This window comes from Jaculus jaculus, chromosome 14 (genome assembly GCF_020740685.1).
Source record: "Jaculus jaculus isolate mJacJac1 chromosome 14, mJacJac1.mat.Y.cur, whole genome shotgun sequence".
In the NCBI taxonomy this organism is placed as follows: Eukaryota; Metazoa; Chordata; class Mammalia; order Rodentia; family Dipodidae; genus Jaculus; species Jaculus jaculus.
Genome location: NC_059115.1, coordinates 9,172,802 through 9,200,589, shown reverse-complemented (window position 1 = coordinate 9,200,589; position 27,788 = coordinate 9,172,802). Strand labels below are relative to the sequence as shown.

Genomic DNA, 27,788 nt, shown 5'->3' with positions numbered 1-27,788 from the left:
GGATCATTTTGTATCGTGCACAGTGCCCTGAGCTTTAGGGCCAGGGCTTCTCTGTGCCAGTCATTCCTGCTTCTTTCTGCCCTTCCCCCGGTAGGAGGGTCCTTATCCCAGTCCCGCTTGCTCAACAGCCCCCCCACTCGCTGCGCACACAGAGACATTTCCAGCAGTGAGAGGTAATCCCAAGTTATCAAGGCAATGATATTTGTTCTGCTTCCTTTCAGCTTGGAAGAAAGGCAATAAAAGAAAAAATAAGAAAATTCCGGTATGTCTACAGTTCCATATCTTTTATAGAAATGAAGTTCTATGTTCAGTCCCTGTGCTCTGTGTTCAGAAGGAATCAGTTCCTGAGGGTATTAGAACTCCATGGGAATCTCCTACCAACCTATTCCTGATTCCCCATGACAATTAGTGCTGCCAAATCTAGGATGTTGAAGTGGTAGAGCATTTTCCTCATAACTGAATTTCCATCTCATAATACCAGCAAGATACCTAAACTTCCAAATGGATTTGATTACTGCACCCTGTATTAAAATCCTGTCCCTTTCTACATGACTTGCCCCATTTCTTCTGGGGTATGTTATGGTTTGGGTAGAGTTTTAGGGTGTCATCCAAAGGCTCTTGTGCTTTGTGCTTCATATGTTCAGTATCGTGGCATTGAGGTGATGACACATTTAAGTCATGAGACCTGATCGAGATAATTGGGACATGGAAATATCCCAACCACTTTAGAATGGAGTAATGAGCGCTCACAAGAGCAGATTGTTACAGTTTCTCTGTCATGCTGTTTTGTATCTTTGGAACTCTAAATGTAGCCTCAGCAAATAGAGTAGCATGATCAGAGCTCTGAATTCGCAAAAGCATAAAAAATATTTCTCTTTTCAAAGTGCCCAGCCTCATATGATAGCCACACATCAAAGACTAACAGCGTCTTTGACATGAGAACAAGGAACCAGAGACCTGGGTCAAGAGTACTCAGCATGGGGGAGGGAGGGTTTTACCATGGGATACTTTTTATAATCATGGAAAATGTTTATTAAATTGAGGGAAAAAAGTACTCAGCTTGACGTGAGCCTCAAAATGTTTCTCCCTCTCTACTTTACAGACCATGACAAGGAAGGCACGAATATGTACGTATTCTGGAGTCACTGGTGAAGACACGTTTTAGATAAGAATTGTAGGGATGCTGGTTTCTCCAGTGCACTACTGTGATCTGAGCCCTTTGCTCGGGATAGGGCATACAGCCTCTGAATGCAGCTCTGCTCCTTACCTAGTGTGGGATTTGGGGCGTCAGTGTCTAACTACATGTATGTTTATCATAGAAAAATATTCCTCTCAACCCAATCCAACCCAATTTTTTTCAATTGAAAAACATCACGGTTCCTACTGTACCTTCATTAACTAGTTCCAACGTCATGGCTGACATGTATGCTAGGTTTATTGCCCTACACACCAATCCACAGATGAATAAACAGAGGTACCTACTTCAGTGAGCAAGCTTTCTAGCTGTGACGTGCCAAAGCCACAATGTGTATGACATGTGGCCCAAAGTTGCTCACACGTCACCACCTCGACTTGTCATCCCATCAGGGATTTACAGTCACTGGGTAAGCGCTCCTGCCTCTCCACGGTGCATATTATAAGTTAGTTGGTGGAGTGCTGTCTCGGCGTGCTCGAGCTTCTTAGTTCAATCCCAGCACTGAGAGAAACAGCTCCAGCTTCCCTGTGTGTATCTGAGATGCTCACGTATACAGAGATTCCAAACACTAAAACACTATCCTGACTGCCTCAGTGGCCAATCATTAAAGATAGCATCGACACATCTTCCTAAAGACCTTCACCAGCGTAAGTGATGTAAAAACCCATATGCTCCTCCTTAGGAAATCATGGCTTCTAAAAAAGGGGTGCACTTCACAGGAAGTGTGGGTGTGTATCATAATTAGGCTGTGCCTAGGCATGTCTCTCGTTCCTGTGAGGACTGGTGAGCTGCTCCAGGATACAGGCAACATCATCTTGTTATGGCTGTTTTACCCTGACTGGGATTCTCAGTCATGGCGGGAGACACGGGCCATGTTCTCACCTATCATAATCAAGATCCCATGGGTGACTTTGGAACAAAATCTGTCCTGTTTTGCATCAGTGTTGGAAATGTAGAGAATCCCTTCCTTGTTTCTGTCAGCTAGTTTGGTCACAGACATATGCCGTTACCTAATACAGTATCCGCAGCTCAAAAGTGGGAGGTATGGGGCTGCAGAGATGGCTTTGCTGTTAAGGCATGTGCCTGCAAAGCCAAAGGGCCTCGGTTTGGTTCCCCAGGACCTATGTAAGCCAGATGCACAAGGTGGCACATGCATCTGGACTTCATTTGCAGTGGCTGGAGGCCCTGGTGCGCCCATTCTCCCTTTCTCTCTCTCTCTCTCTCTCTCTCTCAAAAAAAAAAAAAAGTAAAAGAAAGAAAGAAAGAAAAGTAGGATGTATGGTCAGTCACCTGCCTGCCTCCCTTACTGGACAGGATACTGTTTGATGCTCCTGAGCTGGTTGAAGGGTCATGATTAGGTAAAGAACATGGGTTCTTCCCTTTCCTGGAACCATCCAAACATGTTCTCTTAACTCAACCACCCCTGTCTCATTGCTCTGGCATTTAAAGAACATCTCAGAGCAGTTCCAAAGTATCAGCCTTTTCATTAAAAGCCCTTACATTATTTAGACTCAAACATTCACAGAGGGAGCTCTTGTGATGATTATAGTGTCAGGGTGCAAAGAACGGGGAAGAGAAATCACAGGAATTTCACTGTGTTCATTACATATGAGCTTTAAAAGGAGTTTGTATGCTGACCACCAGGTCTGCATGCTGCTCTTTTCCCTACATGATCTCATGAATTTAGGCAGTCCTCACATACACTCTGTTAAGGATGCACTGGACATTATGATCTTCCTGAGGCCCCATTCTGGATGTGATGACTATATGGAAAGCGTGAAATGAGATCACGTGTTTAATCTCAGGATAATTACTCATTTCCCTCTGATTTGCTGCCACTAAGCTGACCTGACTGTGTTGTGAATGCATTCTCAGTGTCGTCCATCATGAACATATTTCAACGAAATAGGACAAACCGTCAGGAGAACCATCCCAGTGATGAGCGTGAGGAAGAAGGGCCGCGTCGACAGCAGCGAGCAGGTAGGGGAGAAATTCAGTAACTGGGTTGAAGTAGGAGCAGCAAATTGTATGTGACATTAGTTCCTATCCCAGAGTAGATGTATGAAGTGTTTTGACAGGGTTTTTGTTTCTTCCTGAGACACTGTGGACCAGGGAGGCAGATCAGACCCTCCCCTCTACTTTCGAAGGTTTGGGGGGAGGAAGGGGGCCTCATCCACAGGGACCAAAGGTCAACCCCAACAGTGGGAGGTTGGGTGGCCCAAGGGAGATGGCAACCTTGGGGGGCCTTCGGCCACTCTTCAAAGATCTCTGGGCTAAGCAGGGCATGGTGGCGCATGCCCTCAATCCCAGCACTCACGCGGCAGAGGTAGGAGGTTCGCAGAGAGTTTGAGGTCACCATGACACTACACAGTGAATTCCAGGTCAGCCTGGGCTACAGTGAGACCCTACCTCGGAAAATCAAAACCAAACAAACAAAAAGATCTCTGGGCTGGGAACACTTCCTGAGGGGGCGGGGCCGAGGGAGTGGAAATGGGGCAAGGCCAGCAGGGTTTGGGGTGCAGGGGCCACCTCCCCCTTCTGCTCCCTACTCTCTACCTCTCCCCATCTTCCGCCTCCTTTGCCCCAGCACCTTTTCAAGGGGAACATCAAGGGATGGGAGGGGGGAGGGCACCTCATCTCCCCCTCTTTGATCTTCAGTACATTTCATCCTGGAGGAGGGGTGAATCTCTGCCCAGAAGCGGGGAGCAAGGCCGAGTTGAACTTGTCCTTGATCTGGTCTGGGGAGTGAGGGCTTTACTCCCCTAATCCTGGCGAGACAGGACTTTGGCAGGACGGGAAGTTGAGTTCTGGGCTTCAGATCCCCAACCCTGCACGCTCCTGTGTGGGTGCTGGGAGTCGCGAAGGCTGCCCTGTGGAAGATGCGCCAAAGGAGCGGAGCTGGGGACCCTCTCTTGGTCGTGGAGTTCTGGGGATCTCCACCAGGGCTGTGCCACACCCTTTTCTCTATGTGTGAACTTCCCTCATAGGAATACTTAAAAGACTGAGAAAAAAAAAAAAAAACACCTCTAAATGACACCTCCTTAATCTCATTCCTTGGAGGAGGCCGAGGTAGGAGCATCACTGTGAGTTCATGGCCACCCGCAGCCTGAGCTACAGTCAGACTTTGCCTCAAAAAGTAGTCAACTGTGGTTTTCCTTGACAGGAAGAAACTATCCTCATCTGTGATGTGGATCCTGCTACTGTCTGTCATTACACATGCGCACATCGTCTGTGTGAATTATGGTTGAAATGTCCATATGATCATGTTTTTGCCCTCACAGTATCAAGCAGAAACTTTCTTTTTTATTTTATTTTTATTGATTTATTTGAGAGAGAGATACATACAGTAATAGACAGGCAGAGAAAGAGAGAATGGGCATGCCAGGACCTCCAGTCACTATAAACGAATTCCAGATGCATGCGCCCCCTTGTGCATCTGGCTTATGTGTATCCTTCGGAGTTAAACTTGGGTCCTTTGGTTTTGCCGGCAAGTGCCTTAACAGCTAAGCCATCCCTCCAGCACAAAACTTTCTTTTTCTTTTTTTTTAATTTTGTTTTGTTTTGTTTTGTTTTTCGCGATAGCATCTCACTGTAGCCCAGGCTGACATGGAATTCACTATGTTGACTCAGGGTGGCCTCAAACTCACAGCAATCTTCTTACCTCTGTGTCCTGAGCGCTGGGATTAAAGGCGTGCACCAGCACACCCGGCTTCGGAAACTTTCTTTCTCAACACAGAAATCGTCTGTCCTTCAGTAACTAATGCTTCACCCTTTGCTCAAAACCCTAGTGACATTTTGTATATTATGTTTATGCTTTTGTGTTTTTCATAAGGTCATTGAGTGGGAATCAGAATACAGCTTGCCTATGCAATCCTGTTTTGCTAATCAACATACACTGCATGTTCTGCTTTCCTCATTGAGAACATGGTTTAAATACAGAACACAGTCTTCTATATGGATGAAGTTAAAACTGTAATCCATTTACCACTGCAAAGAAATCATATTTTATTCCAGTTTATGTGACTATAGACACAGGCGATGTGCATGTTCCTGGGGAGAGTTTGTGCGGATGCAGCTTTTCATGTCAACTGGATAAATATGGAATATCACAGAGACTGCATTCCGTGGTGAAAAAGTTTGGATTCATAAGAATTTGTTGGGTTCCTTTAAAGACATCGTCTGTGTTTGCTGCTTTCCAGGTCTCTGGTGTCATTTCTAGTAGTCAAGTTTATTTTCTAAGTAGACAGAACTCTGAAACCTTTCATCATCTGCAATGTTTGCATTGCGCCACATTTGATCATTCCCTAATTGAACCATTTTCATTACAGTACTCTATATGCCTTCCATTCAGTTCTGTTTCCTTTCCATAGTTTGCTTATTTACTTGTTTATGAGAGAGACAGAGAGAGAGAGAGGGAAGGAGAAAGAAAGAAAGAAAGAATATAAAAAAGAAAATGGGGATGCTAGGGCCTCTAGCCACTGTGAACAAACTCCAGATGCATGTGTCCCTGTGTGCATCTGACTTTCTATGGGTACTGGGGTTTCAAACCTATGCTGGCAGGCTTTGGAAGCAAGCTATCTCTGCTCCTCAATTCTAAACATTGCAGTATAAGCTTGGCATTTGTTACATTTCACAGTTAATGAATTTGTTTCCTTGATTTCCAGGACATCATGCACGCAGGCTGAGACGTCTATGTCAAAATGTATTTTGCTGTGTCAAGTGTAAGTGTTTTATAGGTTTGAGAAATTCTATTGTTGGTTTATAATTCAGTTGCACAGTGATTGTGAGTTGGTCCTTAAACACCATGTGGTGGAACTGTGCTTGCCTGCTTGTGAATATAGTTTTTGAAAGACTTTGCTCTGAGGTCCATTGGAAACCTTTCAGATTTATGTAAGTGTGGCTGCAGGGCAGACTGTCCCAGTCACGGTCCTTCTGCTGGGAAGAGCTCGTGCCGTGCTCCTGACTTGAAGGTGTCATTTTCTCCATGATGTGACTGCTGCTGTTTAGTCCAAACCCTGAAGTGGACAGTGAAGGATGGAGTCAGGACACATAAAAATGCCATCAAATGTATTGTTTGGGAATGACGCTTCCTGCTTTACTATAAGCATTGGTTCATTTCCAGTACCCTGAAGTGTCTAAGATGTTTTGTGGAAGGGACATTTTGGGACAGTCCTTATATTGCCACCCCATCTGCCATACACTCATGGATCACAGTCTATGCAAAAATATCCCCGCAGGTTTGCATTACACGTCATTAGGTGGCATTGTAACTCAGTCTGTTTCGTGGCGTTAGGAGATTGTCCATGACGGCTTCAGAGTGATCCCTACAAGTTCCAGGACACGAGGACCACCTGAAGACCCTTCCCTGTTGTCCTCCATTGCCTTTATCAGGAGGACAAGGCTCAGTTCTCATTTCCCTGCGGCTGCTCCTTTGGTCTCTGCTTCTCTGAGCTCGCTGCTCCAGCCCCCTCAAGGTTCATTGCATAGCCACACACACACACACACACACACACCTGTGAGGGCATCTCTTGTCCTCATAATTCTGACCATTGGGACCCAACCCGGGCAACTTCCCGTGGTGCCCTCTGGCATTGGTGATGGGCTAGTGTGGTCAGTGCAGCCACTGGCTCAGAAGATGTGCAAACTGGAGGGTGGGAGGATGGTATGATTGTCATGGAAATCTTTTCAAGTGCTTAATAAATTATGTTTATATTTTTGACACTGGGATCACCAAGTAACATAATAAGGCTTTTTTCCTAGAATCATTCCCATGGCCCCTACAAAAGTTTCTCTATACACCTTGAAAACTGTGGGGAATGGGTGAAAGAAGTCAGAACAGGATGGATCTGATGGTCTTGTTCCATGGTAAGATGACAGTGACACTTGTTGTTGACTTCTAAATGGGCAGAAGAACTGACCAGATGCCATCACTGAATCACATGGTGTACTTAGGGCCATGTACAGATTCGCCATCACGCGTCACATACTGTGGACTCTAGGTGTAAATACAGGGCCTCAGTTTCTCCTTTATGGCTTGATCCTCTCTCCATCCTTCCTCCCCAGAGGAAGAAAGTACATTTCATGTAGAAAGAAATGAGCATAATTGGCAAAGATTCAAATGTAGTTTGTTACCATATAGGCAATCTGTAGCCTGGTGTGATGGTGCATGCCTCTAATCCCTGCACTCAGGAGGCAGAGGTAGGAGGATTTCCAGGAGTTCGAGGCCACTCTGAGAGTTTATACTGAATTCCAGGTCAGCCTGGACCAGTGTGAGACCCTACCTCGAAAAACAAAACAAAAATAATAATTAAATAAAAGAAAATGGGTAATCTGTGAAGCAGGGGAAGCCGAGGCTGGTCTGTGTGAGCATATCTTTAGCTGGTGTCGATGGGAATGGCTGAGCCACTCTATCCTCTTTCTTCCAGGCCAGTCAACGGTTGAAGTGGCAGAGAGGCGCCCCTCGGCCAAACATCCTGAGGGGGAAGGTAACTGACCCTCTTTACCTGCATCCTCCTCTGCCCTGTGTCTCCATTAGTGAACATTTTGCTTCTCCGCTCCATGCTGCCTGTTGTGGGAACCCTGTACACCCAGATAAAGCCCCCGGGTGACTGAGCTCTTTTCCTCGGGGAACTGAGGTGAGGAGCTGCTGTCGGCCAACGGCGACAAGCAGTAGAGCTGCCCAGAGAGGAAAGAGCTTGTCTCCAGATTCCACCAGAAGCCTCATCCCTAAGATGAGCCAAGGCAGAAAAAGAACACAAATGAAGCAGAATGTTGTTCCCGACCTTGGGGACAGCAGAGGAGGAGGGGAAGGAGTCACCCACCTAGGGTGGTCAACTAAGTCCTTCTGCAGAGCTCTGCACAGAAACTCCACCTAACCTGACCCTTTTCCCACTCTGTCCCCAGCAGAACCACCGCATGAAGATGACCCATGTACATCAAAGAAACATTAAGTTTTGTAAATTTAAATATTGTCCACAATTTTAAGGGATAACATCAAAGATTTTTTTTTTAATTTTAAAGATATTTTTAACAAGGTTTATGACAACTGACCTGTGTAACATCATATGAAATAAAATACATCAACACCACCGAGGTATTCCGCATCATGTCTTCATAGGAATCATAGTCCATTGCCATCGAGTTCCACAATAGGCATGAGCGCGTCACGTGGGAGGAGTTTAATCAGCTTGGGTTGGACCAAAATCACTTGAGAGGCTGGAAAGATGGCTTGGCAGTTAAACCATTCGCCAGGTTCAATTAATTCCCCAGTATCCACTTAAGCCGGTGGCACATGCATCTGGAGTTTTTCTGCACTGGCTAGAGGCCCTGAAGTACCCATGCTCCCTCTCTCTCTCCCTCTTTCTCTCTCAGATAAACAAATAAATAAAGTAAAAATCACTTGATTTAATCCCAGCACTCATGGGGCAGAGGTAGGAGGATCGCTATGAGTCTGAGGCCACCCTAAGACTACACAGTGAATTCCAGGTCAGCCTGAACTAAAGTGAAACCCTACCTCGAAAACCAAACAATAAAAAATGGAATAAAAGCCGGGCATGGTGGTGCATGCCTTTAATCCCAGCACTCAGGAGGCAGAGGTAGGAGGATTGCCGTGAGTTCAAGGCCACCTGAGACTACAGAGTGAATTCCAGGTCAGCCTGGGCTACAGTGAGACCCTACCTCAAAAACAAAACAAACAAACAAAAAATCACATGAGAATGCACTCTGGCAACTTTGGGACCATGAAGTATCTTATCCCTTGGACTCATGACAATAACTTCCTTTAGTGCAGGGAATGTCCCTATCTTAGCGAACATGCATGGGAACATCTGAGAAATGCATGAAGAGGTTCCACTTTCCAAACTGTCCCTGATGGTGTCAAACTAGATATTTCAAAGCTGGGCATGGTGGCGCACGCCTTTAAGCCAAGCACTTGGGATGCAAAGGTAGGAGGATCGCCATGAGTTTGAGGCCACCCTGAGACTACATAGTGAGTTCCAGGTCAACCTGAGCTATAGAGTAAGACTCTACCTCGGGGAGAGGGGCACTAGATATTTCACCTGGTAAGTGCTCCCCCTCCTAGGACCTCATGTGGAACTGGAAACTCAGCTCTGTTCCCTCAAAGACCATGGATTTCTCTTCCTACTTCCATGTTCTCGCCCAGCATGAATCTGCGCCTCAGTGACCTTCCCTTCTCTATTCTGCCACCATGTTCAATCACGAGTCCTTAATCCCCCACTGGTATTAAGAACCATGGACAGAACAGGCACAGTGGTGCACGCCTCTAATACCAGCACTTGGGAGACAGAGGTAGGAGGGTGACCATGAGTCCAAGGCCACCCTGAAACTACGGAATGAATTACAGGTCAGCTTGGGCTAGAGAGAGAGAGAACGTAAAGGGGGGGGGGAGGGGAGAAAAAGGCCGTGTGTGGTGGTGCGTGCCTTTAATCCCTGCACTCGGGAGGCAGAGGTAGGAGGATCACCATGAGTTTGAGGCCAACCTGAGACTACCTAGTGAATTCCAGGTCAGCCTGGCATAGAGCAAGACCCTACCTTGAAAAGTAAAGTAAATAAATAAATAAATAAAAAGGAACCATGTACAGGGATGGAGAGATTGCTCAGTGGTTAAGGCAGTTGCCTGCAAAGCCAAAGGACTCAGGTTCAATTCCCCAGGCCCCACATAATCCAGATGCCCAGGGTAGAACATGTGTCTGGAATTCATTTACAGTGGCTGAAAGCCCTGGAGTAGCCATTTTTTCCCTCTCTCTTCCTCTTTCTCTCTCTCTCAATTAAGTAAAAATAAACCTTTTTTTTTTTTTTTTAAAAAGAGAACCATAGCTGGGTGTGGTGGCGCACCTTTAATCCCAGCACTTGAGAGGCAGAGGTAGGAGGATCGCTGTCAGTTCGAGGCCACCCTGAGACTACATAGTGAATTCCAGGTCAGCCTGAGCTAGAGCGAGACCCTACCTCAAAAAAGGAGAGAGAGAAAAAAACATATACAATGACTATTCAGGGTTAGGAACCATTGCACAGTGATCACTTGGGGATAAGAACCACCCCAGTGATCACTCAGGGTTAGGCACCATTGCACAGTGATTACTTGGGGTTACCCAAGTATCTTGGGTATTGTTGTTTTGTGTAGTTGTTTTTGGTTTTTCAGGGTTTTCTGGCCCAGGCTGACCTGGGATTCACTATGTATTCTCAGGACGGCATTGAACTCGTGGTGATCCTCCTACATCTGCCTCAAATGCTGGGATTAAAGATGTGTGCTACATCTGGCTCTATGTTCCTTTTTTTTTTTTTTTTTTGAGTCAAGGTCTTACTGTTTAGTGCAGGCTATAACTTTTTTTTCCCCTTTTTCTTAGGCAAGCCCCCTTTTCTTTTTTTCCAAGTAGGGTCTCACTCTAGCCCAGGCTGATGTGGAATTCACTATGGAGTTCCTGTGTTCCTCCTACCTCTGCTTCCTGAGTGCTGGAATTAAAGGTGTGCACCACCACACCCCAGCATTTTGGGGGGTTTTGTTTGTTTGCTAATGGCTTTAAAAGAAAGCGGGTACTGAGCATTTCTTCAGCAGTAAGAGCACTTGCCTCAAGCATGTGGCCCTGAGAGGTTCTGAGAGCCCCTAAATTCAATTCCCCCATAAACAGTTGGGCGTGGCTAAACACAAGTGTAATCCAGGCTGTATGGAAAGCAGGTACTGGGGAGAATCACTGGGTGGAAATATCAGCTTTGGGTTGAGAGGAGAGACCTCATGTCAAGAAAATGTGCAGGTGAGCCACGCGTGGGTGTGCACGCCTTTAATTCCAGCACTCAGAAGGCAGAGGACTGCAGTGAGTTCGAGGCCACCCTGAGACTCCATAGTGAATACCAGGTCAGCCTGGGCTAGAGTAAGACCTTACCTCAAAAGAAGAAAAAGAAAAAGGTAAGGGAAGGGGAGGGAAAGAGAAGAGAAAGAAGAAAAAAGAGAAAGAGAAAAAGTGCAGATGATGGAGGGGGCCTCCACACATGCACACATGGGATGAATAAAACCTGTCCATGACACTCACCACAGTCAATTCCCACGATGTAACTCCTGGCATTCAGGAAGTCACCATGCCACGTGTTGTCCAGCCACACTTCGCCTCACAGGGGTCTCATGAGGCTGACAAGATGTCAAAAGGTCTAAAGGTCCCTGAGATGCTACCACAGGGGTCTGCAGCGTCAGGCCTGTTTTCATAAGGATGCAATGAGGTTTTCTGGGAGCTGGAGTGATGGGCTTAGTATTTAGGTGCTTGCCTGTAAAGCCAAAGAACCCAGGTTCGATTCCCCAGTACCCATGTAAACTAGATACACAAGGTGGTGCATATACCTAGAGTTCATTTACAATGGCTAGAGGCTCTGGCACACCCATTCTCTCTTAAATAAATAGCAGAGCATGGTGGTGCACGCCCTTAATCCCAGCACTCGGGAGGCAGAGATAGGAGGATGAAATCGCCATGAGTTCAAGGCCACCCTGACACTACACAGTGACTTCCATGTCTGCCTGGGCTAGAGTGAGACCCTACCTCGAAAAATAAATAAAAATAAAAATAAAAAGCATAGCAATGAGATTTTTGCCATTGTCATTGTCTCATGAACGTCCAGAGGGCTTTTGAGGGACCCACTGCCTTCTGGGATGAGAATGGAACCAGCACAGGCAGCTGTGTGGATCCAGATGTTTTAGAGTGAGGCAGCCGCTCAAACAGGTAAAGAACTGTCACTCTTCCCACCAGATGTTTTGTTGTTGAACGTACAGTGGCCTTTGCTAAATAGTCAAGTATGACCTTGAACTTCTGACCCTCCCGCCTCCACGACCCAAGTGCCGGTTACAGTTGTGCATCACACCAATGGGTAAATGATTCAAAAACATGTTGAATATTCTTTAAGACGAGAGAATCAGGTACACTGGCACGTGTCTGTCATCCCAGCACTCGGCCAGTTGAGGCAGGAGGAGTGCTGAGTCTTTGAGAGCAGCTTGGGCTACATGGCAAAATCCTCACAGCAGCTAAGCCAACCCCTGTCCCCAGGGTCTCAAGAAGGGTCTACAAACTTCAGGACCAAAATGGGGGGGGGGAAGGGGGGAAGTGTTCCTATGTTCTAAACAAAGAGCACAGGCGACCTGCTGTGGCCAGAAGAGGTACAGCACCCAATGTCTGAGTAGATTCATAACTCACTGAAATTCTTCAATTCAAGAACTTTATTGTTTTTCATTTTGTTTTGTTTTGCTCAGTGCTGAGAACCAAACTACAGGTCTTGTGCATGCTTGGAAAATATGCAGCCACTAAGTTACATCCCTAAGCCCTTTTCTTTCTTTCTTTTTTTTTTTTTGGTATTTTTGTTTGTTTGGTTTTGGATTTTTGAGGTAGGGTCTCACTGCAGCCCAGGCGGACCTGGAATTCACTGTGGAGTCTCAGGCAGGCCTTGAACTCATCACGATCCTCCTACCTCAGCCTCCTGAGTGCCAGATTAAAGGTGGGTGCCACCACATCCGGCCCATATATTTTTAATTTTTTTATTAACATCTTCCATGATTATAAATAATATCCCATGGTGATGCCCCCCCCCCCACTTTACCATTTGAAACTCCACTCTCCATCATATCCCCTCCTCCTCTCAATCAGTCTCTTGTATTTTGATGTCATGATCTTTTCCTCCTCTTATGATGGTCTTGTGTAGGTAGTGTCATACACGGTGAGGTCATGGATGTCCAGGCCATTTTGTGTCTGGGGGGAGCACGTTGTAAGGAGTTCTACTCTTCCTTTGGCTCTTACATTCTTTCCGCCACCTCTTCCGCATTAGACCCTGAGCCTTGGAAGGTGTGATAGAGATATTGTAGTGCTGAGCACTCCTGTCACTTCTTCCCAGCACCATGATACCTTCTGAGTCATCCCAAGGTCACTGCCATCTGAAAAGAGAAGGTTCTCTACTAAAAGTGAGAGTAGCATTAATATATGGGTATGAACATTAAGAGAAGTGCTTACCAGGCAGCTTGATAAGCATAATATATACATTTAGCCAGACAGCAGCAGACGTTACACCCTTAGGGCTTATGACTACCCATTTTAAGTTTTCAGTATCAGGGATGTATCCCCTCCATGGAGCAGGCCTCCAGTCCAATTAGAGGGCAGTTGGTTTCCACCATGACAGACGTGCCACTATTGCACCCCTTCGCTCATTTAGCCTGGCTGGCCAAATATAAGGCTTGCAGTGTCCACTGTTAAGTATCTTCACTGGTGATTTCTCTCTCTCCCATTGAACTGCATGCAGAAGGGCTTCTTCCAGCTTTCGGTCAGCTGGTCAACATGGAAGAGGCTATCAACTCAGTTCCAGCAGGATTTCTCAGTGAACTTGCAGCCCAAATATGTGGAGTCTTCAGCAATAGGGTCTTACCATCTATTCCTGGTGGAAAACCAAGGGCCTCGGCAATGGCCTATAATGTTTTGGGAGCATCAGTGACTTCCCTGAAAGCCCATCATATTTTTGAGACATAGCTTCATTATTTAGACCAGGCTAGCCTCCAGCTTGGGCTCCACCTGCATCAGCACCCCCTAGGGCTGGGGTCACAAGTGTGGCCCATTACTCCTGACCAGCATGTAAGATTTAAGCTCTGAACCATTCCTGCTCTCACAGATATTCATACACGTGCTTACACAGACAGTCACACACACACAGTCACCCGGGCACAACTAGAGTGCGTATAAACACTTTTTTTAAAGTTCCTTATTTATTTGAGAGAAGCAGAGATAGAGGAAATGGGTGCACCAGGGCCTCCGGCCACTGCAAACAAACTCCAGACATATGTGCCACCTTGTGCACCTGGCTTACATGGGTCCTGGGGAATCGAATGTGGGTCTTTTGGCTTTGCAGGCAAGCACCTTAACCGCTAAACCATCTCTCCAGCCCACAAACACACGTTCATAGACACACACTCACACATGGAAACAATACCAAACACAAATACACACTCCCATGACAGACATACCCATCAGAGACTCAAACATAGTTTATGGTTAACAAATGGAACCTAGTGAATGCCACTCTCCTTATTTTGTAAACTGTAGAGTGCTGGGGATGTACCTCAGTTGGAAGAGTGTTTGCCTAGCATGCGCCGAGCACTGAGCGTCCACCCCCAGCACTGCATAAACGCAGCATGGTGGCGCAAGCCTATAATCCCAGCACTTGGGAGGCAAAAGGATCACAAATTCAAGGTCACTGTTGGCTACATAGTGAAATCAAGACCTGGGCTACATGGGACCCTTTCTCAAAAAACTTGGGCATCTGGGGAGATAGCTCAGCGGTTAAAGGTATTTGCCTGCAAAGCCTAATGACCTATGTCCTATTCCCCAGTACCCACATAAAGCCAAATGTACAAAGTGGCACATGCATTTGAAGTTCGTTTGCAGCGGCTGGAGACCCTGATGTGCCCGTTCTGTCTGTGTCCTATCTCTACTTTAAAATATCCCCTTTTATTCTTTCTCCCCAACATTTTCTTCCTGAACTGTCTTCCTGCATTCCATCAATGCACTTTCAGGATCCTTTAGAATGGCTCCCCTCTCTGAAAGTGACTCTCTTAACTGCCATATTTCTACACCCCTGTTCAGTGAGAAGCAGTTAAAGACTGACCAGTCACCACCCTCTTTCATCTAACAGCTAGTGTCTTCTTGAGAGAGAGAGAAGTCAGGTGGGCATGGTAACACACGCCTTTAATCCCAGCACTCAGGAGGCAGAGGTAGGAGAAGCGCTGAGAGTTTGAGGCCAGCCTGAGACTACACAGTGAATTCCAGGTCAGTCTGGGCTAGAGAAAGACCCTACCTCAAAAAAAAAAAAAAAAAAAAATTTGGGGGGGGGAGGCTAGAGGGATAGCTTGGAGGTTAAGCCAAAGGACCCAGGTTTGGTTCCCCAGTACCCATGTAAAGCCAGATGCATCTGGAGTGCATGTGCAGATACCAGAGACTCTGGTGTGCCCTTTCTCCCTCTCTATTAAGTTAATAAAATTATGTTTTAGCTAAGCATGGTGCACACGCCTTTAATACCAGGACTCAGGAGGCAAAGATAGGAGAATCGCCATGAGTTTAAGGCCAGCCTGAGACTACATAGTGAATTCCCAGTCAGCCTGGGCTAAAGTGAGGCAGCCCTACTTCAAAAAACCAAAACTGGGCTGGAGAGATGGCTTAGCGGTTAAGTGCTTGCCTGTGAAGCCTAAGGACCCTGGTTCGAGGCTCGGTTCCCCAGGTCCCACGTTATCCAGATGCACAAGGGGGCGCACGCGTCTGGAGTTCGTTTGCAGAGGCTGGAAGCTCTGGCGCACCCATTCTCTCTCTCTCCCTCTATCTGTCTTTCTCTCTGCGTCTGTCGCTCTCAAATAAATAAATAAAAAATTAAAAAAAACCCAAAACTACACACACACACACACATTTATATTTATATTTATAATTTTTTAAATTGTGATGGAGGGCAGGAGAAATGGCTCTACGGTTAAGGCACTTACCTGCAAAGCCTAACAACCTGGATTTGACTCCCCAGTACCCACATAAAGCCAGATGCACAAAGTGGTGCATGCATCTGGAATTCCTTTGTAGTGGCCGGAGGCCCTGGCATGTCCATTCTTATTCTCTCTCTTGCTCCCCGCTTGCAAATAAGTAATAAATTTGTTTAAATGTGATGGAAAATTAATTTCTTCTCAAAGTCATTAAATAAATGCTGAATCAGTAATTAGGATGAACCTAGGCTTGGCAGCACGTGTAATCAAAGGTCCACAGTCCCTTGGCTGAAGTCTTTGCCCTAGGTTTGGAGGCAGCTCTTTTTTTTTTTTTTTAAACGTTTATGTATTTGCACTTGTTGGGGGTGGGGGCAAGCCAGGTCCTCTCACCCCTGCAAACCCTAGACGTTTGTGCTGCTTTCTTGGGTGGCTTGGGAAGTGAATGCAGACCAGCAGGTTTTATAAGGGAACACCTTTAACCACTGAGGCACCTCGCCAAGCCCTAGACTTAATTCTGACCCCAAATCGCAAACAATGCAACCCCCACTAGGGGTCTGAAGCAAGCTAACCCTCCCCAAGCCCCAGACAGACATGTTAATAGTTTTGCAGCAAAATCTATGAATATTCACACTAAGCGGGATAAACAAAGGATATAAATAGCTCAGTAATTCATTCATTACCATGATACTGGGACAAAATTATCCCCACCCCACCCCACCCCCACAGTCCCATGTGTTTCAGAATTCAGAACCAGAAACCAGGCGTGGTGGGGCACGCCTTTAATCCCAGCACTCTGGAGGCAGAGGCAAGAGGATCTGGAGTTCAAGTCCAGCCTAAAGTATGAGACCCTACCTCAAAAAAAGAAGAGGCAAAAAAAAAAAAAAAAAAAGAAAAAAGAAAAAGAAAAAAAGAACAATAGCCAGGTGTGGTGGCGCACGCCTTTAATCCCAGCCCTTGGGAGGCAGAGGCAGAAGGACTGCTGTGAGCTCAAGGCCACCCTGAGACTACATGGTGAAATTCAGGTCGGCCTGAGCCAGAGTGAGACCCTACCTCGAGATCCTCACCTGTGAAGCCTAAGGACCCAGGTTCCATCACCCAGTACCCAGATGCACAAAGTGGCAGTTTATTTGCAGTGGCTAGAGGCCTGGCATGCCCATTATCTCTGTCTATTCTCTCTGCTTGTAAATAAACATTACAAAAAACTGTGGTAAAAAGTTTTTTTAAAAGGGCTGGAGAGATGGTTTAGCAGTTACTGCACTTAACTGCAAAGCGTAAGGATGCATGTTTGACTCTCCAGGTCCTTCATAGGCCAGACACACAAGAAGACGCGAGGCCGCACATGTGCACTAGGTGAGCATGTGTCTACAGTGGCTGGAGGCCCTAGCATGCCAATTCTCTCTCCCTTGCGTTTAAAAAAAAAAAAAAAGGCTGGAAAGATAGTTCAGCGGTTCAAGACGCATACTTGCAAGATTGACAGCCTGGACTTGAATCTTCAGTACCCAGGGAAAGCCAGCTGCACAAAGTGGGGCATGTGTCTGGAGCTCAGGTGCAGTGGCAGGAGGCCTGGCAGGCCCATTCATTCTCATTCTCTCTGCCTGCCTCTAGAAGGCTCCCCCCCCCCTTCAGCTATATATAGATATATATTAAGAAGGAAGAAGGGAAAGAAAGGAGGGGAAGACGGGGAGGGAAGGGAAGGGAGGGAAAAGAAAAATGGGGCTAGTGAGATGGCTCAATGGGTAAAGGGCTTGCTGCATAGCAGAAAGGCTGCCATCTCAGGAGGATCACCCACCAGCATCTTCCCAGCGCTCCTCTTGTCCTCCCGGCTCTCTCCCCCAGCAAATCTCTATCTAACCCAGTGGCCCAGGCCAAGTCTGACCGCAGAACCGTATGCCCAGCCCCGCGGTTTTGCTCCCACCCCGCTTGCTGGGCGACATGGTACTCCCTGCTCCCCACTGTGGGCTTCCCTTTCCAAGGGTGGTAGATGGGAGATAGAAGAGCAGAGTATGTCAAGAGCTTGCCATGTCTGAGGCCGCATCCATCAAGAGCACGTCTTCTGGTGGCTGGGGAGAGGGCTCAGCAGTTAAAAGGAGCTTGCTGACAAGGCCTGACAGTCCAGGTTCAATACCCCAGCATCCACGTGGAGATGAAAATGGGATGTCAACACTCCTATGACAACGGGAGGCCGAGCCAGGAGAATGTGAAGTTTGGGGGCCAACTAGTCAGACACAGTGCATATTCACAGAAGTACTTTTTACATGAAAGAGTAAGGTATGGACTAAGAGCTGGGCTTCGATTGGCAGGCAGAGGCAGGAGGATTGTTGTGAGTTCAAGGACAACCTGAGTATCCAGGTCAGCCTGGGATAGTGTGAAACTCTACATTGGGGGGAGGGGGAGGAAAGGACTGAAACAGGAAAGGAAGAGAAGCAAAGAAAAAGCGCTGGTGGTGCACACCTGTAATTTAGCACCTGAGGAGGCTGGAACAGGACTGCTGAGAGTTCAGACCCAGCCTGGATACATAGCCAAATCCTGTCTCCAAAAACCAAGTGTGAGTGGCCTTTGAATACAAGGTGGGAACCCACCTTGGTGAAAGCCTTTGAGGAGGAAAAGGGTGGGGGCAGGGGCATGCAACACTGTTCTGACTAACTCTGAAAACACTATCATCAACCTCATCTTAGAGAACCAGAGAGGTGAACTAAGTTGCCCGGAGGCCCACAGGGTAATAGAGGAGGACCAAAAGGCAGTGCTCACAGCCACAGCCTGATGATGCTGCTGGCTTCGCGATTCCCGGGATGGCTAGCTGGCACTCACTCCGAGACACTGGAACTCACATTGCTGGAAAGGTCCCCAGGTCAAGACGGAAGCCGCACAGGCAAACTACTTCCTGCAGGTGGGCTCCCAGGTCTGCACAGTGGCAGGCCTCAATGGTCCAGAAGGGGGAAAGGGTTCAACCACTTTGACTTCCTCGGAAGCTACCTGTTTCTCAGTCTCCCTACAAGGCAGCATAGTGCAGCAATGTGCTGCGCGCTCCCCAGAGTATCAGAGAACCTCCCCAGCATACCCTTCCCCGACCCCGCTTCATCTCTGACCCCAGGAGGAAGACAAAGGCATCCTTCCCAGCAGCTGTGGGGGCTGAGGCGGTTTGCCCAACCGCTTTAACTCATCCCCAGGCCAGCTTGCCTGCAGCTATCACAGGGTTGGTTCGTGTGTGTCCTCGAACCCAGATAGACACTATCTGACCTTCAATGGCCACAGAAACGGCAAGTCTCTTCTCACCACCCCAACCCAAAACATACCATGGCAGCGATGAGGAAGGACCAGAGCCGCTGGGGAAGGCCGCGCAGCCACGGGGACGAGGGAGAAGACGATGGACAGACCCAGGAAGGCCTTCTCTTCCCGGGGCGGGGCGCCTCTGCACACAACACGACACACACGCGCCATGGCTGAGCTGGGTTTATTGTGGGTGGGCGCGGCGGCAGGGTGGCTGGGACACCGCGCTCCAGATCCTCTGGGGTGGCCCGGAGGCCGCGGTCAGGCCAGCGCGCGCCAGTTTCCAGGCTCAGTTTTTTGATGTAGGGTTTCACTCTATCCCAAGCAGACCTAGAAGTCAGTATGAAGTTTCAGGCTGGCCTTGAACTCACAGCAATCCTCCTACCACCTCCTCCTGAGTGCTGGGATTAAAGGCATGTGCCACCACGCCTGGTTGTGCTCATGCTGTGTGTGTGTGTGTGTGTGTGTGTGGTTTTTGTTTTGTTTTATTTTTAAGGCAGGATCTCATATAGGCCAGGCTGTTCTTCAGCTTACTACTATGCAGGCCCAGGATAACTTTGAATTCCTGATTTTACTGCCCCCCACTTCCCAAATGCTGAGATTACAGACATGTGCTACTACATCTAGATTTCTGGGCTGTTTTCATATATTATGTCATTTAATTCACACAACAGACCTAAGAGGGCTATTGCTGCTGTAAGACCCACAGATGAGCAAAGTGAGGCTCCAGAGAGGGTAGGAGATATTTCCAAATCATGTCTGTTATCAAGAACAGAGATAGGGGCTGGAGAGATGGCTTAGCAGTTAAGTGCTTGCCTGTGAAGCCTAAGGACCCCAGTTTGAGGCTCAATTCCCCAGGACCCACGTTAGCCAGATGCACAAGGGGGCACAAGCATCTGGAGTTCGTTTGTGGTGGTAGAAGCCCTGGCGGCGCCCTTTCTCATTCTCTCTCTCTCTGCCACTCTCAAATAAATAAAAAATTAAAAAAAAAAAAAAGAGATATGAGACCTTTCTAAAAACAAACTCCAGAGTCCTCTCTTTGAAAGGCTCCCAGACCTAACAAATGGTGGAGATGGAAGGACCCAGGAAGGGAGAAAGGATGGGGAGGAGAAAGAAAAGAAAAGCAATGGGGGCGGGGGAGAAGGTTCAGTGATTAAAGGTACTTGCTTGCAAAGCTTGCCTGCCCATGTTCAATTCCTCAGTATCTATGAAAGCCAGCGAGGCATTCATTTATTTGCAATGGAAAAGAAATTGGTGCATACATACACACACCTGCGAATAAATACATAAATAATTTTAAAGAGGGCGGGGGAGATGGCTCTGTGGTTAAAGGCACTTGCTGCTGGCCTGGTTCAACTCCCCAGCTACCCACCTAAATAAAACAGGACAGGAGTTCCCTTGCAGCAGCAAGAGGCAGTGGCACACATGCCCGTGCACATATATGAAAGCAATAAAATGAAGCTTTTAAGGTATTTTATTTATTATTTCTATGCAAGCAGAGAGAAGGAGAGAGGAGGAGAAGAAAGTGTATATGCACAAGGGTCTCTTGCCACTGAAACAAATTCCAGATGCGGTGGCATCGTGTGCATCTGGCTTCATGTGGTTACTGGGGATTTGAACTTGGGCTATTAGGCTTTGTGAGCAAGTGCCTTTAACCAGTGAGCCATCTCTCCAGCCCAATAAAGGCTTTTTTTCTTTTTTAAGTCCAAAGACTGGGGATGCTGCTTAATGACACAGCACTTGCCTAGAACTCCCCAGTGAGGGGCTGGAGGCTCAGTGTCTGCATAGCTCTCATAGCTTTTGTAAGGCTCTAACTTCCATTCCAAACAGCACTGTGGTAGTTTGACTAGATGGCCCCCAATATGTTCAGTGTTTTGTTATATATATTCAGTAGTTTCATCTGCAGCCACCTGGCTGGAGGTGATGTCACTGGGTGGATCTCAGGGTCCAGCCCGAAGGTGTGGTGATGGGGCTGAGATTCCAATCTAAAGATATGCAAAGTGTGCTTCGCTGGAGTTCCTGATGTGTGCTGTGTGGTTCTCCCTTCTCTCTCTGCTTGGACCTGTGAAGGCAGGCCAGCTTCTTCTGCCAGTATGGAACTTCCCATAGATCTGTAAGCTTCAATAAATCCCTTCCTCAGGCAGAAGAGATTGCTTAGCGATTAAGCGCTTGCCTGCAAAGCCTAAGGAACCCGGTTGGAGGCTCGATTTCCCAGGACCCACGTTAGCCAGATGCACAAGGGGGCGCACGTGTCTGGAGTTCATTTGCAGTAGCTGGAGGCCCTGGCATGCCCATTCTTTTTCCCTCTCTCTCCCTCCATCTGTCACTCTCAAATACATAAATAAAAATAAACAAAAAAAAATTAAAAATCTCTTTCTCCATAACTGTGTCTGGTCTGGAAGTTTATCTCAGTGAACCTGAAGCTGTCTGCTACAGAAAATGGTACCTTGAGTGTGGTTCTAGAGAAACTGAATGATAAGGATGGATTTCCCTATGGGGCTTGGTGCTCTCTGGAGTTGGTTCTCCAACTTTGGTGCCAATAAAGGCTCTACTGGTAATAACAAGGAGAGCACTTTTACTGGCAATAAGGAGGGCACTAGTAATCCATGGTGTGAACTGTTTAAAGAACTCCACAAGATACATGTATTTGGTGATCCAGAGTCATATCTTAGGAAGGGCAAGGAATTTAGAGACTCTGTGTCTAAAACTTGAATATCTGTAGAAAAGTAAGATGAATGATAATGCTGGCTGGTTGCTTCTAGCAATCCTGGACAAACTATCAAGGGAAAAGCAGAAACTCAGAAAGGAAATTTCTAAGCTTAAGACCCACAAACACTATCTAAAGGTTTCTAAGGGAGCCCTGGAGGAGAGTCCTCTCTAGTCAGAACAGGGCTTAAATTGCAGTAAACCAAACCCAGGCTGTCATTGTAAAGGAACACTTGCTTGCAAAGCCTGTTGACCAGGGCTCAGTTTCCAAGTACCCACATAAAGCCAGATGCACAAAGTGACACATGTATCTGCAGTTCATTTGCAGTGGCAGGAAGCTCTGACACACCCATACACACACACACACACACACACATACACTCTCTCCTTCTCTTTCTCTCCCTCTCTCTCTCTCTCTCAAGTAAACAACACCAAGTGGTAACAGGAAGGCCTCTGAGTGCTGGCAATGTTTGAATTTTGAAAATATGGGTGCTGGCTACAAAGATGTATTCAACTTACGAAAATTAATTGTATAGCACACTCTTTTGCATGATAACTTCAATGAGACAAAAAAAGTTTCAAATGGTAGAAAGCCCTTGAAAATACTTCTTGGGACACATCCTGTTTTTTACTTCATGACTGCTTAGGAGACAGATTCAAAGGCATGTAGAGGGTGAGGGAGATGGCTCAGTGGTTAAAAGTGTCTGCTTGCAAAGCATGTCAGCTCAGGTTTGATTCTCCAGTACCCACATAAAACCAGATGCACAAAGTGGTACATGCATCTGGAGTTTGTTTGCAGTGGCAAGAGACCTTGGTGTGTTCATATTCTCTCTCTCTACTTGCAAAAAAATTATATATATATTGAGAGAGAGAGAGAGAGAAAGAGAGAGAGGAGGGGGGGGATTGGCATACCAGGGCCTCTAGCCACTGCAGATATGTGCACCACCTTGTGTGCATGCATGACCTTGTGCATCTGGCTTATGTGGGTTCTGAGGAGTCAAACCTGGGTCCTCAGGCTTTGCAGGCAAGTGCCTTAACTGCTAAGCCATCTCTTCAGCTATTTCTTTTTAAGTTAAGATGGCCCGGCGGTTACAAGCACTTGCTTGCAAAGGCGTGTAAAGCTGGAAACCACCAAGGACAAGGAAGTCCTCCCGGAAGCTGTGACACAGACAGAGACAAGTCCCACTGATTTTTCGGTTGCGGGTGTTCTGAAGGAGGCAGAGGTAGGAGGATCGCTATGAGTCCGAGGCCAGCCTGAGACTACAGAGTGCATTCCAGGCCAGCGAGGGCTAGAGCGAGACCCTACCTCAAAAATCCTCCCCATCCTCAAAAAATCTATAGCTCCCACCATACAACATCCAGCCCGAAAGTTCAAGGTTGCTGACTATGAGAACCCAGCGCTGCAAGGTGGCCGAGCCACAAGAAGGGAGGTGCTGAGCCTCGGGATGACCATACAGCGCAGAGCTGCCTCCCAGCCCAGAATGGCCAGACGTCACAGGACAGAAACCCTTTGTTAGACCTTTAATTCCTGCGTGTCTCTGCACTGGGATGCAGCGCTCACTGGACCCAAGACTCAGCACGTAGCGTGGTGCAAACGTGCAGGGAACAGCAGCTTCCACAAGAGACGGCCGAAGTGGAGAAGCGAGGGGAGCAGAGTGCACGGAGGGCAGCTGGGAGCCGGGAAGCAGCGCTACGTACCGTGATGGGGAAGAGCCTCCCGGGCACCTGCACCACGGGCGCGTGGTCGAAGTAGCGGGAGAAGAGCGAGATGTTGATAGTGGCAGACATGAGGATGACCTTGAGGTCCGGCCGCCTGGGCAGCAAGCGCCAGAGGATGCCCAGGAGGAAGTCGTTGTGCAGGTGCCGCTCATGGACCTCATCCACGATCAGAACGTGGTACTAGGGCAGGCTGGGCTCCCGCTGGATCTGGCGCAGGAGCAGCCGTCAGGAACACGATCCTGGTGGCCGCTGAGCGCGTGCTTTCAAAGCGGATCTGGTAGCCAACCTGAGGTGGGAGGAAGGAGACTGTCAGGTCAGAAGACCATGAGCTTGGGCACCAGAGCCCCCTGCCGGATGTGGAAATCTAAGCCAAAGCCACGCAGAGAGGTTCAATCCCGTCTCTGCTCCTGACCGTGGCCCACACCACCACCCCTCTGAGACTCAACTTCACCCTCCAGGATGCCCTGAGACCCGTGAAAATGCACGCAAAAATTTTGTGCAGTGTTTCCTAACACATGGCATCACTGATCATAGTAATATTTACTCTTTCTGGGCTGGTGAGATGACTCAGCAGTTAAAGATGCTTGCTTTCAAAGCTTGCTGCTTTCACCATGTGCCAGCCACTACTGCCGCTTTACTGCACCACCCACCTCGCCTCACACCACTGCCGCACGTGCCAGCTTTCACCCCGACTCACTCCTCCAGCGTTAACCTCACCTCTCAGCACACAATTCTACAGGAAACGCAGTTCTAAAGGCAAGAGTTCTTGGAACATTTTCATGGATGTTTTTTGGTTTTGTTTTGTTTTTTGAGGTAGGAGTTCCGTCTAGCTCAGGCTGACCTGGAATTCACTATGTCGTCTCAGGCTGGCCTCAGACTCACAGCGAGCCTCCTACCTCTGCCTACTGAGTGCTGGGATTAAAGGCATGCGCCACCTGGCTTCATGGTTTGAAAGTAGGCAAAATTTCTTAAAGAGGAGCCAAAGTGCACTAACCATCAAAAGAAAACCACAGGACTGGAGAGACAGCTTAGCGGTTAAACGCTTGCCCATGAAGCCTAAGGACCCCGGTTTGAGGCTCAATTCCCCAGGACTCACATTAGCCAGATGCACAAGGGGGCACACGTTTGGATTTTGTTTGCAGTGGCAGGAGGTCCTGGTGCGCCCATTCTGTCTCTCTGCCTCTTTCTCTCTGTTGCTCTCAAATAAATAAAAATGAGCAAAAAACATTTTTTTAAAAATCACAAACAATTGTACTGAAATGAAAAGGCAACAATTACTAAAGGACACCACAGAGAGAACAGAGGGCAGCTCTCAGTTAAGAGGCAAGGGATGCAACACAAAACTCCCACAAGCACTGGGACTTCCACGCCTTGAATCCCAGCACTGGGGAGGCAGAGGGAGGAGGATTACCGTGAGCTCGAGGCCAGCCTGAGACTACACAGTGGATTGCAGGTCAGCCTGCGCTAGAGAGAGACTCTACCTGAAAACATCAAAATCAAAACAAAACAAATCAAAAATCCTACAATTACCCGCATCAGAACCTAAAAATACCTAAAAACGAAGAATTATGCAGAAGGCTAGCACACACCCTTCAGAAAGAGGATCTCCTACAACAAAAAAACCGAAGTGAATCTCCAAATGGCCAACACATGCATGAGAAGGCCACCACAGAGAAGCGCCGAGGAGGCTGGACTCGGAGCACTCATGAGGCTCCAGCAGGACTGCTGGAAGGAAGGGAGGGAGGAGGGGAGGGAGGAGGGAGAAAGGAATGGAGGGAAAAATAAGGGAGGGAAAGAAGGGAGGAAGGGACTAAGAGGGAGGGAGGGAAGGAGAAAGGGAGGGTAGGAGGAGAGAAGGAATGGAGGGAGGGAGGAAGGAGGGAATAGAGGTGGGAAGGAAAGGGAGGAGGGAGGGAGGAGAGAAGGGAGGCGAGGAGGAAGGAAGAAGGAAGGGAAGGAGAGAGGAAGGGAAGAAGGGAAGGAAGGTGGGTGGCTAGGCATGGTGGTGCACACCTGTGATACAGAATGCAACTTTTTACTCTTAAATATTTTATTTATTTGCAAGCACAGAGAGCCAGAGAGAAAGAGAAAGCGTGGCAGAGCCTCCAGCCTCTGCAAACCAACTCAAGACACATGTGCTACTTTGTGCATCTGGCTTTATGTGGGCTCTAGGGAGCTGAACCCAGGTCATTAGGCTTTGCAGGCAAGCGCCTTAACCACTTAGCCATCTTTCCAGCTTGATTTTTATGTTTTAAATATAATTTTATGTATTTTAGACAGGGAGAGAGAGAAAGAAGCAGAAAGACTTAAGTGAGTATGAGCATGCCAGAGCCTCTTGCCACTGCAAATGAATCCCACATGCACATGCCACTTTGTGCATCTGGGTTTATGTGGCTATTGGGGAATCGAACCCAGGTCATCAGACTTTGCAAACAAGCACCCTTAACTGCTTGAGCCATCTTTCCAGTTCCATGTGTAACTTTTTTATTTATTTTTATTTATCTAATGGAGACAGAGGAGGGAGAGGGAGAGAGAGAAGGAAAGAGTGATTATGGGCACGCCAGAACCTATAGCCACTGCAAATGAACTCCAGATGCATGCGCCACCACGTGCATCTGGTTTATGTGGGACCTGGAGAATCAAACCTGGGTCCTTAGGCTTTGCAGGCAAATGCCTTAACTGCTAAGCCGTATCTCCAGCCCTCCATGTGTAACTTTTTAAATTAATTAATTTAATTTATTGTTTTATTAATTAATTTACTTATTTGACAGAGAAAAAGGGAGTGAGGAAGGGGTAGAGAGAAAGAATGGGCACTCCAGGGCCTCCAGTCACTGCAAATGAACTCCAGACGCTTGCGCTCCCTTGTGCATTTGGCTAGCACGGGTTCTGGGGAATTGAACCTGGGTCCTTTGGCTTTGCAGGCCAACGCCTTAATGGTTAAGCCATCCCTCCAGCCCCCCTGTGTAACTTAAAAAAAAAAAAATCTTTGCCAGGCGTGACGGTGCACACCTTTAATCCCAGCACTCAGGAGGCAGAGGTAGGAGGATCGCCATGACATTGAGGCCAGCCTGAGACTACATAGTGAATTTCAGGTCAGCCTGGACTAGACTGAAACCCTACCTTGCAAAACCAACACATAAACATACATAGACACACACACATATATATGATTTTTTTAAATTGGGGGCTAGAGAGATGGCTTAGTGGTTAAGGCGCTTGCTGATAAAGCCAAAGAACTCAGTTTTGATTCGCCAGTACCTACGTACAGCCAGATGCACAAGGTGGCACAGTGTCTGTAGTTCATTTGCAGTGGCTAGAGGCTCTGGCATGACATTCTCTCTTTGCATCTGCCCCGCCCCCTCTCTCTCTGCCAAATAAGTAAATTAAATTTAATTAAGTATGTCTACTTATTTGCAAGCGGAGAGAAAATGAGAATGGCTGTGCTAGGCCAAGTGCTATTGCAAAGGAACTGCAGACACATGCATCACTGCGTATGTCTGGCTTTATGTGGGTACCGGGGAATCGAACCCAGTCAGGCTGTGCAACCAAGTGCCTTTAACCACTAGGCCATTTCTCCAGCCCCCGTGTGTAACTGTTAAGGATACCGCCATGAGGACAATCAGCTTACTCTGAAAGTCACACTGAACAAACCGGTACGTACCACTCACCTGTGAGCCGTACTGGCTGAGGCTCTCAAAGCCAACACGCTTGGCCAGAGAGATGCAGGCAATCCGCCGGGGCTGAGTGCATGCCACGTGACTGAAGCCAGCAGCCAGCAAGTACTGGGGCACCTGGGTGGACTTGCCACAGCCTGTGTCACCAGCCACCACCACCGCCTGATGCTCCTTCAGTGTCTGCAGGATGCGGTTCCCATACTGGGCAACGGGGAGCGCTGCCCGCTCGCGCTGCAGCCTGGCGAGCCGTGCAAAGGCCTGCTTCTGCCCGAAGTCCAGGTAGTGCAGCAGGGCCCGGCGGAACTCAGACGCTCTCGCCGCAGGAAGGCGACTGCCCGGCTGCTGAGATTCCCGCGTGTCAGGGCCAAGGATGGACAGGTTGATGCGGAAGCGCGGGTCGTAAGTGCGAGGTAGGTCAGCCAGGGCTGGGATGCTGTGCTTGGGATGCCCAGTTTTTCTCCTCTTTTTTGGAACTCTTGAGATTCTGGAATCTCTGAAGGCGTTCAAAGAAAGCCCAGAACTTCTGACGCTCCTCAGAGCCACGAAGGATATAGTCCTCATCTCTGAAGAAGACATCCTCCAGGAGGCGATGGGTCTCTGGACAATTCCAGTCCCAATTCTCTGAAGCACCTTTGTCCCGGGAAGCCTGGTGGTTGTCTTGGCGATCTCGTTCATCCCTTGTCCTGGCCTCAGCTTTGCCCCCGAGCTATACACTGTCACCAGTTCCCATCTC

General features: G+C 47.8%; 1 protein-coding gene and 1 long non-coding RNA gene across 7 annotated transcripts; one reads left to right on the top strand and one right to left on the bottom strand.

Annotated features, from left to right (window-relative positions):
* The first annotated feature begins 1,107 nt into the window (after positions 1-1,107).
* Positions 1,108-5,914, top strand: LOC123454675. The gene is made up of 3 exons (XR_006633434.1): positions 1,108-1,127; positions 3,071-3,175; positions 5,860-5,914. It is a non-coding gene; the product is annotated as an uncharacterized LOC123454675 (long non-coding RNA).
* Positions 4,848-27,743, bottom strand: LOC123454674 (probable ATP-dependent RNA helicase DHX34). Of its 6 annotated transcripts, XR_006633430.1 has the most exons (4): positions 27,050-27,743; positions 23,361-23,667; positions 18,983-19,286; positions 13,075-13,115 (listed from the first exon to the last, which is right to left on the bottom strand). XR_006633430.1 is itself a non-coding variant. In XM_045133442.1 (2 exons), the coding sequence occupies exons 1-2, from the start codon at positions 27,728-27,730 to the stop codon at positions 23,539-23,541; spliced, it is 810 nt and encodes a 269-aa protein (XP_044989377.1). In that variant the 5' UTR covers positions 27,731-27,743; the 3' UTR covers positions 22,655-23,538. The 6 variants fall into 6 exon arrangements, 1 of the variants encoding a protein (XP_044989377.1); XR_006633432.1 differs by lacking the exons at positions 13,075-13,115; positions 18,983-19,286 and adding an exon at positions 4,848-6,210; XR_006633431.1 differs by lacking the exon at positions 18,983-19,286 and having other exon boundaries at positions 13,058-13,115.
* Between the last annotated feature and the right edge of the window lie 45 nt (positions 27,744-27,788).

Excerpts from the sequence above, each read along its gene's own strand:
- LOC123454674 (XM_045133442.1), bottom strand. The coding sequence starts at position 27,730 with ATGAACGAGATCGCCAAGACAACCACCAGGCTTCCCGGGACAAAGGTG. Across the intron at positions 23,668-27,049 it reads TCAGCCAGTACGGCTCACAG|GTTGGCTACCAGATCCGCTT; the intron begins GTGAGTGGTACG and ends CTCCCACCTCAG.